This window comes from Ischnura elegans, chromosome 9, assembly GCF_921293095.1.
Source record: "Ischnura elegans chromosome 9, ioIscEleg1.1, whole genome shotgun sequence".
NCBI lineage: Eukaryota > Metazoa > Arthropoda > Insecta > Odonata > Coenagrionidae > Ischnura > Ischnura elegans.
In genome coordinates this window covers 80,413,000-80,428,603 of record NC_060254.1, presented here as the reverse complement: position 1 = coordinate 80,428,603, position 15,604 = coordinate 80,413,000, and the positions used below count along the sequence as shown (strand labels likewise).

General features: G+C 38.3%; 1 protein-coding gene across 1 annotated transcript in view; it reads right to left on the bottom strand.

Moving 5' to 3' along the window:
- Positions 1–15,604, bottom strand: part of LOC124164972 — a 135,117-nt gene that overhangs the window by 67,262 nt on the left and 52,251 nt on the right. Inside the window, exons 6-8 of the mRNA XM_046542211.1 lie at positions 11,926–12,042; positions 8,751–8,822; positions 3,453–3,830 (exon numbers count right to left, since the gene is read on the bottom strand). Of these exons, the coding sequence (XP_046398167.1) occupies positions 3,453–3,830; positions 8,751–8,822; positions 11,926–12,042 (567 nt within the window). The remainder of the gene's footprint in view (positions 1–3,452; positions 3,831–8,750; positions 8,823–11,925; positions 12,043–15,604) is intronic.

Sequence of the window (15,604 nt, the reverse complement as noted above, 5' to 3'; positions counted from 1 at the left end):
TGATGAAGCAAGAAGAGGTTACCCTGACTTGTCTGGTCCTTATATTGTTCATTAATTGTTAGTAGACGCGCAACGCAAGTATTCGGAAAACAGTCACACACAGATGGCTTCAACACTGAAGGGGGAATTATCTCGGGGATCGGATTGTTGTGGTGGCTAGAATGTTGCTTCCCACCCCGAGGGCTCAGGTTCAAATCCCGGCGGTGGCTGAGGATTTACAGAGACTGCCCAATTCTTGCTTGAATGTTGTATTGAGGACATTTCAAGGACAACACTCCGTCCGTCGGATGGGACGTTAAGCAGTGGTCCCCTTGGCGCCTTTCGTTAAGAGCAGGCTAATGCCGACGCCGGGTTTCTCTCCACCCTTCCTTCCCCATCCTTCCCTCATGGAGTAAATGACCGAAGCTTTCGGTCGCCTCCTTCAAATACCATACCAGGAATTATCTCTTTAAAAAAAAGTAGTGGATGGTCAGAAGGGGACGATATACTGTTCGAATACGTATTTCCGATCCTGTCTAGACCTATTATTGCATCTATGAGGCCTTAGAGCTCATGACCTCCTTTTGTATTCCTATAGAGAGTTCGCGACGAAAGCTGTGGTGCTGAAAACCGCCATTAGCCATCACCACCACCCTGTGAATAACAATAGCACGCTTTCTCCGGTGTGTTTGCGGGGAAAGCATTATTTCATTGCTCCACATTTTTCAAACGTACTAATGACCCAGTTCTTCCTGCGAGTGGTCAATAATCCTTTATCGCTTGCGGGGAGCGGGACGAGCACTTCAGATCTGTGCGCCGCCGCGTCGACGACACCAACAACTAGACTACACCGCGACAATGCCGACGACAGGCCTGCTCAAAATAAGATTGCAAAATTCTTTAAAAAGTTTTGCATGCTCAATATTTGATCTTTGTTTTCCACGTCTCAAAGTTCCACCGCCGTAACTGATTCGCCCCGTAAAGACTATCGACGAGGACGCCAGCGCGATGTCGCACGCCGAAAAAAATACCTCGGGATGCCGCCGAATTTCGCCGTCGGCGCAAAACCTGTGCGGAGACAGCGAGAATCGTCGGCGTGCACATGTTTTTTTCGCGGCGTCGGACAGCGCCGAAGTAGTCAGCGCCAGCGCAGTGGGAACAGCGTCGTAGTACTGCAACATTATAATACTTCTAGCATAGCCCATTGGCAGCTATATTTCAATTACTATTGCCGATTGCACAATTATGAGGGTTATCAAGGGAAAACTTTGTAATGAGTGCGCACGATTTTGAGCTGAATTAATATTTTAACACAATCTATCAATACATAATATTCTTCGTTTGTGCCTAAAATTGGCTTATAAAAATCATTTCAGCCTCTATTTTAGACTAAATTCAGATTAGTTGAATAATTTTCATTATTTCATTGTCTGAAATAATCACAAAATCGAAAACCTTGTTTTTGAGCATGTTCTTTCAATGAAAAACGACGGGTAAATATTATTAAACTAAGAATTTTCAGGTCAAACGCCAATTTTATGATGATAGCGGCGTAGTGGCAGTGTAGCTGCAGTGAATCCGATGAGAATACTCGGCGGCATACTTTGGAGAAAAATACCTCAAAACCTGGCCAAAAGTCCAAAATTATAAAGTTTTTTCGAGAATTTCAAAATTATTGCTGAACTAATAAATATAATAGGCGACATTAGAATTGATTGTAGCCATGAATATTTTAATTTGAAGTTAGCAGATCTTAATTTACGCGGAAAACGAGCACGTTGTCGCGCGAGGGAATTGCTATCTTCATCTTTGCCATTGAAGAATTCTTGTAGGCGAATATGAAGTAAGTAAATGGATAGAGAAAACTAATTAGCATGACTTTATATTCAAATTTTCTCCCAACAGTCACAAATGGAGGTAAGTTTCGAAAGAGCGTTTATAAAAGGCGATATGATTTTCAAGTTAAGTATTGTGGCGACAATGCTCGCCAGCATGTTTGTTTTCTTTTTTTATAAATTAAATACATAGCAAGATTTGTTTATTTTAAAATGACCATGAGTTTATTTCTCCCAAATGTCTGTTTCAATTGATGATTTATTTATATTTTGTAATTTTTTATGTGTGTGTTGTTTTTTTTTAAGTAATTCATCAGAAGGGAGTCAGAAGAAGCAGGCGACATCAGGCGAAAAGATAGACGTCGCATGAGTTGTCATCATGGAGGCGATGCGAGACCGGAGCCAAGGACGAGCCGTGGCGATCTGCTCGGCGGCCAATGGCCAGATTATCCTTTCTTCTCGAGAGCCTGATATCTGGGCGTACGCGAGAATTGCCGAAGAAAGGGCAGGCCAAGCCATCCACTGCCAGACAGTCCTTTTCCGGATCCTGGAAGTTGTCTGCGAGTCTGCGCCGCACCTTTCGACTAGGCCCACGAGCAACCCCCACGCCCTCACCTGCATCATCATCGGCTCCTAAAGTAAGATCGGAGACGACACTCCCACTCAACGACCCCTCGATTTCTCCCTTTGATTCCCATCAGCGCACACGAGTTCTTTTTCAAGAAGAAAGACATAACTTTCGTAGCGCCATGCTATTTTGTGAAAATAATTCTCAGTGTCGCTTATATTTAAATAATTTACGCGGAAGAGACTAAAAATTGCCAAAAAAAAGGTTAATTGTGTTGTGTAATTGATTGAACATTGAACTCTCATTATTTTTTCTTTGATAAGTTATTTTTTTTTGTTGCTTTCTTTATGATCACGTATTTCATTGATGCAGATATTTTGTCCCCTTTTGCAAGTCCCCTTGCTAACCATTTCATGAATAAATTTTGCTTGCTAAGTTATAAATGTGCTTTGGGATTTAAAATTCGAGAACGGAGGTTTCCTGCTTTCCTTTCAACCGCTTCATTAGTTGTATGTACCCGCTTACTTTTACATCGCCCAGCCTTGAGGTATCGTGCTCTAGCTTCCGACTGTCGCGCATTCGGCTCGCAACGCGCGGCTCGAAGCCGATTGTCACAGTATATAAAATTAAATATGCAAAGAATGTCGTATATGTCCACTTTTCTCATCCAACTGGCTGACTCGTCCGACTAGCTTCGACGCATTCTCGCGTCATCTTCGGGTACTAGTAATGATTCGGGAAAGTGTGAGTTAATTTACCTGGTCTAAGCATAAACATGGGGAAAGGAGTACCACGGTACACCAATTTTGTACCAAAATGCTTTGCTTCCATTTTGGCAGTTTTTGTTTGCTTATCCTAAAATCAGGCTTGAGGACATTAAAACTTATTTCGAAATTTCAGTATCTTTTCACGACTCAGTGTATCTCTGAGTGGAAGAAACGTATTTTTGGCCAGGTTTTGGCCCCAAATACTCCACTGTGCTTCGCCGCAAAATTTGTCGGCGTCGCCAGCAAGGCGCTACGGCAAAAAGGTCTCCCAGCCTGTTAAAAAAAAAAGTCTACCCCACTTACTGAGCCGTGGTGTGACGAGTGGTGTCGGTGGGGCGTGGACGGTGATCGGGAGGCGGGCGTGGATCCGGGCGGCGTGGAGTGGTGATGTCCGTGGTGTCCATGGTGGCTGCCGTGGTGGCCGTGGTGGCTGCCGTGGTGGTGGTGTCCATGGTGGTGGTGCCCGTGGTGATGGTGGCCGTGGTGGTGCGAGGAGGAGGCGGCCAAGGGGGCGGGCGGCGGAGGCTGCCCCGGGGGAGGCGGCGTCTGCGGCGCGGCGGCCGGCGGTGCGTCCGGGTGCTGCGCCTCGCCCGGCGGCGGCCGCGCCACCCGCCAGTGAGCCCGCTCCTGGCTGTCCCGCACCAACTTCTCGCCCTTCTTCCGCTCCTTTGCCAGCCGCACCTTCCAAAGACAATCACGAGGAATCAGTTGGAGTACAATACACTCCTCTCACCAGAATTAGACTTAAACCAATCTTGAAATGACTGCACATGCTACACCAGTTGAGTAAATTATACAACCTGAGAATTTCAAAAACCAAAACAAAGACTATGGCATTTTTAGGAAGCAACCCGATTCGAACAAAAATTTTTATTCAGGATCAAGTCCTGAAGCAACCGTGGCATTTCCAATACTTAGGATGCGATATAACATATGACGAGGACAAGGATATTAAAAATTAAGCTAATAATTTCCAAAGAATATGTGGCACAATAAGAAGAACTCTAAAAAATAAAAAGAATGTTGGGTACCAAAAAAGAATAAATTAAGGCAGATAGATTCGTCGGAAATGAAATTTTTAATATCAGTTATAGGCTGCACAAGATTGGATAAATTAAGAAACACTCAATTAAGAGATAAACTGGGTGTCCAGCCAATTACTGATAAATTACACACAATACAAACAAAGATTGAAGCAACATATACTTCGAGTGGCAAATGAAAGAATTCCAAAACAAGCAATGGAATATCAACCAATTGGCAAGAGAAGTATTGGAAGGCCAAGACAAAGATGGTGATGTGGAGTCGGAACAGGCTTAGTAGCCGAATCCTGGAAGGAAGAAGAACTTGACGTATTGAAATGAAAGTAGTTACACTTACCCACAATAATTAGCTAGCAACTACATTGAGTTCTAAAAGTCTGATGTTTAATTACTTTTTTCTGTTCAGCTCTTATAAGTTAATTACCACCATTATTCTCCGACTTTTTTGTCTAATCAACATATGGCTGCTCAGTGCTCACGGAAAGTAACGTTTACGAATTAACCCGTTCCAGACGTCACCTGTACCGACAGGTCTGGCCTAATATTGGTACTTTTGTTCCGCCATAACTCCTGTCATTCCAAATAACTTTCCAAAACCCCTTAATCTTCACGTCGTAATTTTCGGGCTGCGTCCGCGTTATGCTGTTGAACAGTTTCGCGAGCTATCCTGTTGGCATTCTGGCGAAGAGTGGCAAGAAGCTCGTGGTCATCTCTTATTTAAGTTATTTTGGTGCCAAAACCGGGAATTTTCTTCGGAAATCCAATCTTGCAATCAGGGAACATTCATTTGAAGATTTTTGGCAAGAAAATTCCCTACGTAAGAGAGGATCACGAGATTCTTGTCATCCTTCACATAAGGATGCCAGCAAGATAGCGGTCGAGACTATTATGGATTAACCGACAACAACCCGGAAAAAATGAAAATCACGGCGTCATTAATTATCGCCGCGAAAACCTACGAAAGAGTAACCAATCTTATTCACGGATATTTTGTCACGTAAACACAAGGAAGTAACGAGCCTAGAGAAGGAATTAAGAAACTCAATTATATGATGTAACGATAAGCGCGCACTCTCAGGTTTGTTTCATAGGATAAATTATTTTTTTCTTTCTTTTGACCTCAATTTCTAACGTTGATTAGTGTCTTGGAGTGCAAGTCTTTAAGAATTAAATGCAAAATATTTTGCTATATCGTCTTGGTATATTTTTATATCTTCATCAGGGCAGGCATGAAAAGTTTTTCATGCTATTAACTTTTAATAACTCATCATGTATTTATGAATCAAATTAATGTAATTATATTCATTCATAGCCCTGATGAAGGCATAAAAACATACCGAAACGTCGGCCAAAACTTTTCATTTAGTTCTTAAAGATCTATATTCCAGGACACTAATCGACTTTTTTTTTACGTATATGGTTAACAAAAGTCATTATGTTTCTCAGTGTTCTTGGATGGTTTATATATGGGCCTATATGTTTTAAATTCCCATATTAATTTCAATTACCAATACTCCAATGGGTAACATGGACATTTGAATAAATGAAATAAAAATTAATATTAGGCCAAACTTGTCCGTAAAAGCAATGCCTGGAGAGGGAAAATTCGTTATTGTTAATTTTTTATGACCAGCAATATCTTAAATAGACAACGTATTCGGGGAATGATGGTGATATTTGGCTTAAAAGAGCTAAACAGAAAAAATTAACCACGCAATAGTTTTTTTCAATACAAATTAGTCGCAAGCTAAAATTCTTTTTTGAGAAACAACTTACTTTAAAATCAAAACCATGGTTTTGACGAAAATAAAACATCGAGTTTAAGAAAATCTTTCCTTGAAAATCCACAGCCCACTCGCAACTTTTGACCTGTGTCTCCATTTATTTAGTAAAGTAGCTGGTCCCAAGATGTCGTTATCATGATCAAAGTGAAATCTGGAAGTGATACTATAGAATAAAGCGGTCACGTATTCACATTTCGGCACAGTAGTGGCGAGGTGGAATCATCCGCGGAAAATTCTCCCTTGAAAACCTTAACAAAAAACTTGCAAGTGCAGCTGAGAGCATACCAGCCTGGAAATTGGGCAATTCAAATTCGTTCTCAAATGATACAGATGATTTATTTTTGCAATGAATTCCATCCTATAGGGTTTTTTTATCCGTGAAACTGTGTGCACGAATAAGACAACAGCCACCTTTTCATGCATTATTTGTTTTATTTCTATTTATGGGGATCTGTCTAAAGTAAATTGAATGCTTAGTGAGCCGATATTTCATTAAATTTATTTGAAATACTAGGGGCTCACCCGCCTTGTCATGGAAATCAATGAGTGATGTCAAATAAATTTTCCCAATTTTAATTCTGTTTATCAATTTATTCCCTCGACCATGTATCCATTAAATATAAAATAAGTATCAAAAACCCAAGGGCGTAGCGAGAGAGGAGGTCTGGGGGGTCCGGACCCCCCTTGCTACGCCAAGTATAAAATCATAATTTCTTTCCTTCATAAAGGAAAGAAAAATATTGAAAAATCATGAATTTACAAAATATTTCTTTGAAAAATGAAGTTTTTACGATTATAAAAAGTGTTACTATTAGTTTAAAACCCTCTACTTAGTACCCTGTTCTTTTATTTCCACCCTGCTTTTGGACCCTCCGAACGAAATACCTGGCTACCCGACTGCAGAAACCAACATCATACGATTTTACTTCACAAAGTTCAAAACAAATAGTCCAACCTAATATTTCCATAAAGAAACCATATAATTCCCGAAATCATCATTGCAGAAACTAAAGGATACCTTAGTACTGGAATGTGTGCTTTTTTATTAATTTAAAATGGTGGAAATGCATGTTGGTTCATTAGAATGCATTGGAGAGAAACATTTTTCAGGGTCGGGTAGGGAACAAGCTCCATAAAATGCATCTAAACACTAATTCGATTACCTAGCTAACTAGATGAATCAATGTTTATCTCATATCACAGAGGCCCTCAGTTTCAGCAATAGCAAGAATTTACTGCAATTATTTAAACACCAATTTTGCATGAATTTCACCGTCTACTTGAATAAATACGTCTTAATGCATACGAGATATATTTTTTTAAATATCATTTCTTTTTATTTATTCAACTAAATGAGCCTTATTTAATATTCGTGGACATTAAGAAGAAGATAGGAAAGGGTTATCGGTTATATAATCAAGCAGAAATGTTAACAAGAGATAGTTTCAGGCCAAGTGACATGAATAACTCTATGGAGAGCTCTTTAACTTCATAATATAGGACAATGATGAATATGGGCACCGGAGTGTCACGAAAAGTGATAAGTCAGAGTGCATTTAAACGATTCTTTATTTTTTAATTTTTTATATATAAAAATGTTGGCAAAATAATAATAGTAATACCTTGGAAACAACGAAATTCTGTCATTTATTTAGTGGTAATAGGCATATTAATTAAAATTCCTTATCATACTAAATATTGTAAACATTATATATTCAAGATATCCTAATAAAAAATCCTAGTCAAAAATAATCTAACCGGATAAATATGTGGAGAGCTTTTATAAATTCATCACAGGACTGTAGAACTATGATAATGACTGCATTAATAAGAGTAACGTGATGAATAATAGAATTCCCAGTTTAAACCTTGAAAAAATGAAATCAGAAATGTGGAGCGCCTATTGTAGTTGCAACCCGCAAATGCATAATAGTGGCGCGTGTTGCCTATATTTAGATGACCTTTTCTTCTCGGGACGGGTATTCTCAAGCCAAGTTTTCGCTATCAGAATTTATTATTGTCGCGGCATTTAGGAATATGGATCCTAAGCTATGGAATAAATAACGATTTCTAAAGTTAAACAGCAACATCATTCACACAGATATCCCCGATTCCGTTGTCTTAGTTCGTCATAAAAACAACCGCTAACGGCTTTCTCCTTTCCAGGCCTTGCCTTTACTGACAAGGCCGGTCTTATATTGGTTCTTAGAACCTAAAGGCACCACCCAGCAACAATGAAAAACCTAATGACCATCGTTATCCATATCTTATGAAACAATCCCTAAAGAGACAGTGCGGCTATCGCAATATTCTATATTCTTTCTAATTCAAGTGATGATGAAAGTTCAAGAAAAATCATTTGGTTTTTTTAGATCAGCGATTGAGGCTGTAAATTTGAAATGAATAAATACGAATAGTATTGATGGGAATATGCATTTATATCCAAGTTCACACCCGGACAGTTAAAAACAACTAGATCCATGCCGCTTTGAGAGCCAATACACACATAATGTACTCTCCTACTCTCCTTATTATTTAATTCAACACCTATTCACTGCTTGATCCTTGATCATGCCATCCAAAGAACGTTATTACAGCAAAACGACGATGAAATGGCATGAAATTTGATTAGTGATTGGCATGAAATTTGATTAGAATTACAATGCCAATCAATATCGAATATTTGATTTAAAAAAGTTTTAATAAACATTGAAAATCTCAGAGTCGAAAGTCGGATACAGAATTTCTAATATTTATACTTTCATTAAACTTACCTGTTCCTCCGCCTGCATGGTCACGAAGTCCCACTTGTGCTGTAAGTTCTGCTTCAAGGTCCCCAGCGCCTCCTGAAAAATAGATCGTTTGAATTAGCGGACATATAGGGATATTCTCCTCTCGTGCTTGAGGTAAGAGAGATTTAACTGAATTTTAACTCGCAGATATGTATGCTGGTAACTGATTAGGACACAAAAAGTCTCTCGTGCTCCGTATGTATTTGGCTACGAAATTTAGAGCTCCAAGAAAGAAGTGGTAAGCAAAGAATCTTAGAAAAGGGTCGATATGCATATTGATACGCTAAAATAATAGTAGCTTATGACACATATCATACTTAGCTCATGAACTGAAGTATAAGAATTGTTTATTAAAGTTATCTTTAAAAAAACTAGGATGAATGAATATAGACTTGATGGATGGATGGATTGATGAATATGGACTTAATTCACATTCAAATAGTTCCGAAAGGCAATTTTCTCCATAAAATTTTCAGCTGCTATGAGCGAATATCGCACTCCCTCGAGAACTCAACCCGACGGTTTTTTTTAGATAGGTGAGGTTAGAGCTCACCAAGACTAAGCCACAGCAGGGTGAATTTGATACAAATAGGGTACGGAGAGCAGTTCCTTTCCCTGGGCCAGCTGCCTTCCCCGAACTACCTTGAGCTTAAAAAGGGTTTTTTTTTAAAGAAGAGTGGCGAGAAGACTTCACCCGAGGTTTGAACCCGGGACGATTCAATCGATAGCTCTCCCAACTGAGCCATCCACACTCCCACTGACAGCATATTAGGTGAGGGAAATTGATGAAGCTGGTCGTTACGGGCAATCGCCGTAGCCGAGATTGAGGATATTGGTTAAGCATAGAGAGGAAATTGGGAGAGTAGCACTCCATTGATGAAACAAAAAGGGTTGCAAGGTATATCGACCTCACGAACAAGTTGGATAAGGAAGGTATTCGCAACTGAATATGTTTCAATAATAGCAATAACGTGAACGCATAATTTTAAATTGTAAATAAACATTCAAAGCGTATTAAAGTGTTGATTTTGGATAAAATAGTAACATAGCCATTACTTAGTTATATATTAAATAGTTACTTGGTCGAATGAGGAAGAAATTCGCAGTTGAAAAGTCTTCAATAACAGCAATAACACGAGCGTTTCATTTTCAATTGTATATAAATATTGGAAGCGTATTAGCGCGATGATTTAGGATAAATAATAACTTAGCCATTACTCAGTTACATATTAAATTATTACTTAGTCAAATGAGGAAGACATTCCTAATTGAATTTTTTTAATAAAAGCAAAAACATGAACGCTTTAATTTCAATTGCTGATGCCGGATGAAATAGTTACTTAGCTTTTCCTTATTTACATAGTAAATTAGTCGAATAAGGAAGACATTCATGGTTGAAAATGTTTCAATAAAATCAATAACATGAACATTTTATTTTCAATTGTAAATAAACATCAAAAGTGTATTAGCGTTCTGTTTTGCGAAAAAATAGTTACTTAGATTTTACTTAGATACATATTAAATAGTAGTCGAATGAGGAAGACAATCGCATTTGAAAATTTTTTAATAATAGAAATAGCATGACAGTTTTATTTTCAATGCAAATAAACATTCAAAGCGTATTAGCGTCCTGCATTTAGATAAAATAATTACTCAGCCGCTGAAAACAAAAATGCACACTAAAATTTCAAAACATTTATTGGAAATAAAGGCAGAGTCAGGATAAAATGTTACCAAATTGCTGGATTGTTATGGCTGGGTTCCACTTTCAGCCACGTTCATTTAGAAAAAAATCATTTCGGCGGTTTTTTTCATTTCACTCAAGATAGCACTAAGCCTAATTTGGTATTATTAGATAACTAGTTACTAACCTATATTTACCACTTTTATGTTACACATATTGCCATTATGTTATTCCTTATTTATTGTACTATTCATTACAAATCAAAGTTGAAACACACTATCATTTTTTCCATCCCTTTCGAGCGATCGCTCAAATGATGGAGGAAAAATTCCCGTTTCACATAATCATTTTCCGCGATGGCTCCAGGGATGGAAATCCCATCCTTTTCTCCGACGCTGAAACCATCGCTGGCACCGTTTTTCAGCCAATCAGAACGCACGGGAGGTAACAACGATTGTAACGCCACGATTGGATTTAACTTGAATGACTGTTGTAAATACGGAAAGTGACGAACAGGCTATGGCAAAAGGGAATGAAAGTGTGATTCAGAAAACGATGAGTCGAGCGATAATTATTTTGGCTTGAGCTATCGATCCGAGGGATGGAAAAAATGATCACGTAATTTAGGCTCATATTAATAAATTTTACAAGGGGAACGATGCAGACTTGTGGGTAGAGTTCTTAACTGAATGATCAAAGGGCCCCGGGTATGAATCCTGGGTGAACATCCCCGAATATAATCCTCGAAGTGCGAGGTGGCCTAGAGAAAGGAGCTGACTCCCCTACCCTGAATGTGTAACAGGGAGCTCTACCCTCGCATATCTATGCCAACCTTCGTATTGAACCTTTGAGTGCATGAAATGTCCCTTATCGAATTTAAAAAATTCTTCAAACAAATTTTTTACATCAATATTAACTTATAACATTCATCTTAAGTTCAGTTAAAAAGCTATAAATCCTGTACAGCATATCTGGTAAAATATTTAAAATAAAATATTATGTTTATTTACTTTTTCGGAAGTAACAAAAGCTACCCTTATTTTTTTCAAATTTGTGTTCTTGTTATTATTATTTTTTTATTGCTGAACCATTTTGTTATTTGTTAAGATAAGAATACCATATTTTTTGTGGTGTATCAAATCCGGCTTAATGTATAACTCTATTTTCCTTTATTTACTTAGGTAGGTGCATTTGTTATATTATGAAATGGGAAAACATTATTTTCATAGACAATTCAAAAAATGAAAATTTTATCTTTTTTGTAATTATCTATTTTGAAATATTTATTCCTCCAAAATATATTATATTATTTTTGTACTTATGGATTTTTTCCTGAATAATAAATTTTTTTTCTATCTATGCATATGTTCTATCAATCTAATACTATTGTATCGAAAATTTCAAAATGGTTCGCCCATGATCTATCAAAAAGTTATGCTTTTTTTAAAAAGGGTCACCCATTCGCATACTCACCACTTCATAATCTTCTAGGCCATGTTTCTGCTTGTTTCTCAGGGAACGCTTCGCTAGGTAGATGGCATACTCCACATTGTCAGGACAATGGCTCTGAGATGGCCAGTAGTAAGGTGTCTGAAAATTGTACAGAACATAAAAACCACAATTATATATGGAAAGCTAAAACACTATTTTAATAGGAAAACGATACTTTAACTCTTCTGAAAGAAACAGGAAGACTTTCTACTAAGGGCAGGTTTAATCGTCAACCGAGTTAAACAAAGTCTGTGTCCTCCAATAATTTAACACTTAAACAATACGACTCATACATCTTTATGGTCGACACTTAAGGAATAGCAGATATATCATTTTTCAAGCCGAGCGTTAGCAACATTATCAACTTAAAAACAGCTTGAATCTTTCTCATTGATTCCATGAACTCTACACAAGTAACAAAATACACAATGAATAATGTAAGCTACACTGATTGTCTTGCTGAGATTATGATTTGAAAATTCGGCAGTTATAAGTGGCATTCATCGAAGTTGAATAAAACTTAGTATGATTCAATCCAAATTATATAATGAATTATTAAATAAATTAAGACACTTTCGAGCTTTTTGAACCAACTATTAGAGTGATTTTCATTTAATCGACATATTTTTCTTCCAGCAAGGGCTATCTAAATATTAATGGATGATAAAAAATGAGGTCCATGTGAATCTTGTATTATCGTGCAACTTAAAGTCGGTGGATTCCGGCGATACTTCGTGGAATTTACTGAAAAGTTTGAATTAATAACTTAAACTTTTCCACAATTTTTTAAATTAAATCATTACCCTGGTTTCAACAGTTAACGTCATACTCTGGTCCAGAAAACGACGTTCTTTCTATTCACAGAGCATACTCTATCACCAGAATGAAACCGATGGAATATATCAAAGAGAAAGCCACAAAAATACTTTAAAAGCCCTAAAACGATTTTTTTTAACGATTTTAAACGATTGCTAGTGGTAGTACCACATAAAATGGTAGGGGTTCAAATTCTCCTGAAATACTAGGGAGATATAGTCCTAAGCGTACTCCCAACAAATAAACCACCCGATATCAGTGGTGTATCGAGGGGAGGAGTCCAGGGGGTCCGGAACCCCCTCCCCCCCCCCCCCCCCCGAAATATAAAAACACAGTTACTTTGCATCATAAAAGAAAACAAAATATATAAAAATAATTAATTAACAAAAGATTTCTTTGAAAAATGAAGTTTGTTTTCGATTACACAGGCCAACAATGAAAAAACATTTTTACTGAAAATACCTTATTCTTATGTTTTTAAAGTTGCTGAATCCAAATATGATGGTTTCAAAGTTGTATCACCCACCATTTATTCACATTTTACAGTTAAATTTATGAAATCAAGCTATATTTTTAGAATTTAACAACTTTTTTATAGTTATAATAAAATTGAAAAAGTAGGTCTAATGAACGAAGATAATGGGGTATTACTGTTGGTACTTCACAGAGAAGTTCAGCAAGCGATTCATCGCAGAAAAAGCTACACAAGAAGCTCAAGGAAAAAAGGGAAAGAAAATGTAGACCAATTCCAGTTGACAAGTGAACCCTGTATTATCACGCTGTAGTAAATACAAACAATTTTATCACGATTTAGTGAACTGTAAATACAAACAATTTTATGATGTAACACAGTGTTTCATTGATTTCCCTGAATACCGCATAGGGGTATTAGACTAAATATTAAATGCATTTTGCTTGGAAACTGTGGATGATACAAAAAACTAAGGCCAGGTTTGTATTCGGCACATCAAAATCTATAAAGATCAGCTATTAAAATAATAAAAGTTTTCAAACAACTTTTTGTTGGCCTGTGTTATCATTAAAAATGTTAAAATTAGTTTAAAACCCTCTACTTAGTGTAATATTTCTAAACCTGCCGCGTGAACGGCCGTGAAATATACAATACAAATATACAAAAAATACAGCTTTGCGCTGCTTTAGCGCAGGTTTGAGGCTCTCAACCGGTTGTGGCTTCTTGGAAGTCCTTTCTCCCTCGCGTTGCCATCCTTGATGGACCGCGAGGGCCTAACACCTAGTACCATGAGCCTCGGTGTAATTGCCATGGGAATTAAAGAACCTGGATAGCGTAGTGGTCCGGAAAGCCAAAGGTCCGTGGTTCGATTCCCGGTCCAGGGGAATTTTTTCTCATGGCATTTCTTGTATACCTCTACTTAGTACTCTGTTTTTCCAAAATTTCCCTCCCTGGTTTTGGAACCCCCCCCCGACCCCGCCGAACGAAATTCCTGGCTACGCCACTGCTCAAGATGTCCCCCATCCACGGTTAAACCGACCCGAAATTATAGTAATAGTAATGAATGACTTTATTTAATTCATTTACCTAATTCACAGAATAATATAAGCATCAGATTTATATTAATAAATTAGGTAAATTAGGCTTCCCAGAACAGCACTCTTTTGGTAGGGTAGCCATCTCATGCATAAGACGGCACCGATAAACAAAAAAAATAAGCATCAAGGTAAGCTTATGCATAGATCAGTGTTCATTATTACAAAAAATCGTAATCCATAACAACAATTCTTTGTGGATATGGCCTAGGGATGGTAGACGAGATGCCGTAACGAGGTCATATTTCGAGATTTTCACAAAAATTAATTTACTTCGCCTCTCAGTGAAATCTCCTTAACGTTAATATCCACCAAATTCGCGAGAATGAAATTTGCTCCGATATTCTTTTTGCATTCCAAGCAGGAAACAAGAGAGAGAGACAGAAATCAGAGCAGAGGGGGGTTAGGGATGAGTACCGAGCGAAGCCGTAGGGCGGTAATTAGCAGATGAGGGATTCGTATTCCGCCCCTCAAGAGCTCCACCCCCTCCCCCAACCCCGCCGTCCCCTCCTCCCCATCCGCCCGTCCGACGCTACCGAGCTGCCGTCATCTTTCAAGGGAGAGCTCTCCATCCCGAGGTGATGTCTCTTTTCTCTTGTGCCACTCACTCACTCGAGGGAGATAGAAGGACGTGCGCCCCAAAACAAGGTTAAAGAGTACAATTTTCACGGATAACCACGAGAAGGGGCGCCGAGCTTTTGGCATTTAATTTTGGTGTGCATGATTCTGAGATGTGCGAAATCACATCAAAGATGGGGTCCCATAAAAAGATTTGCCGTTTTAACCATCGTTAAACTTAAATGTATGCGCTCTTTCACGAGGAAACCATATTGAAACCATAAACACATGGTGAAATATTCTCGGGTTTTCCACCGGGTGAATTTCTTGTAAGCCGACGTTTTGACGGCTGCATCTGCCATTGTCCTAAAGCCCTCAAATTCTCCCCTCTACCACTCACTCGAGAAGGAAGGACGTGCGTCTCAAAACAAGTTTAAAGAGTACAATTTTCACGGATAACCACGAAAAAAAGGGCGCCCAGTTTTGCATTTATTTTGGGTGCATAATTCTGAGATGTAAGAAATCACATCAAAGATGGGGTCCCAGAAAAATATTCGCCATTTAACCATCGTTAAACTTAAATCTATATGATTTTGCGCGAGAAATGCCTAATGAAACCATAAAAATTTGGTGGAATCTTCTCGAGTTCTCCACCGGGTGAGTTGCTTGTAGGCCGACGTTTCGACGGCTGCATCTGCCACCGTCCTCAAAGCCTCAATGC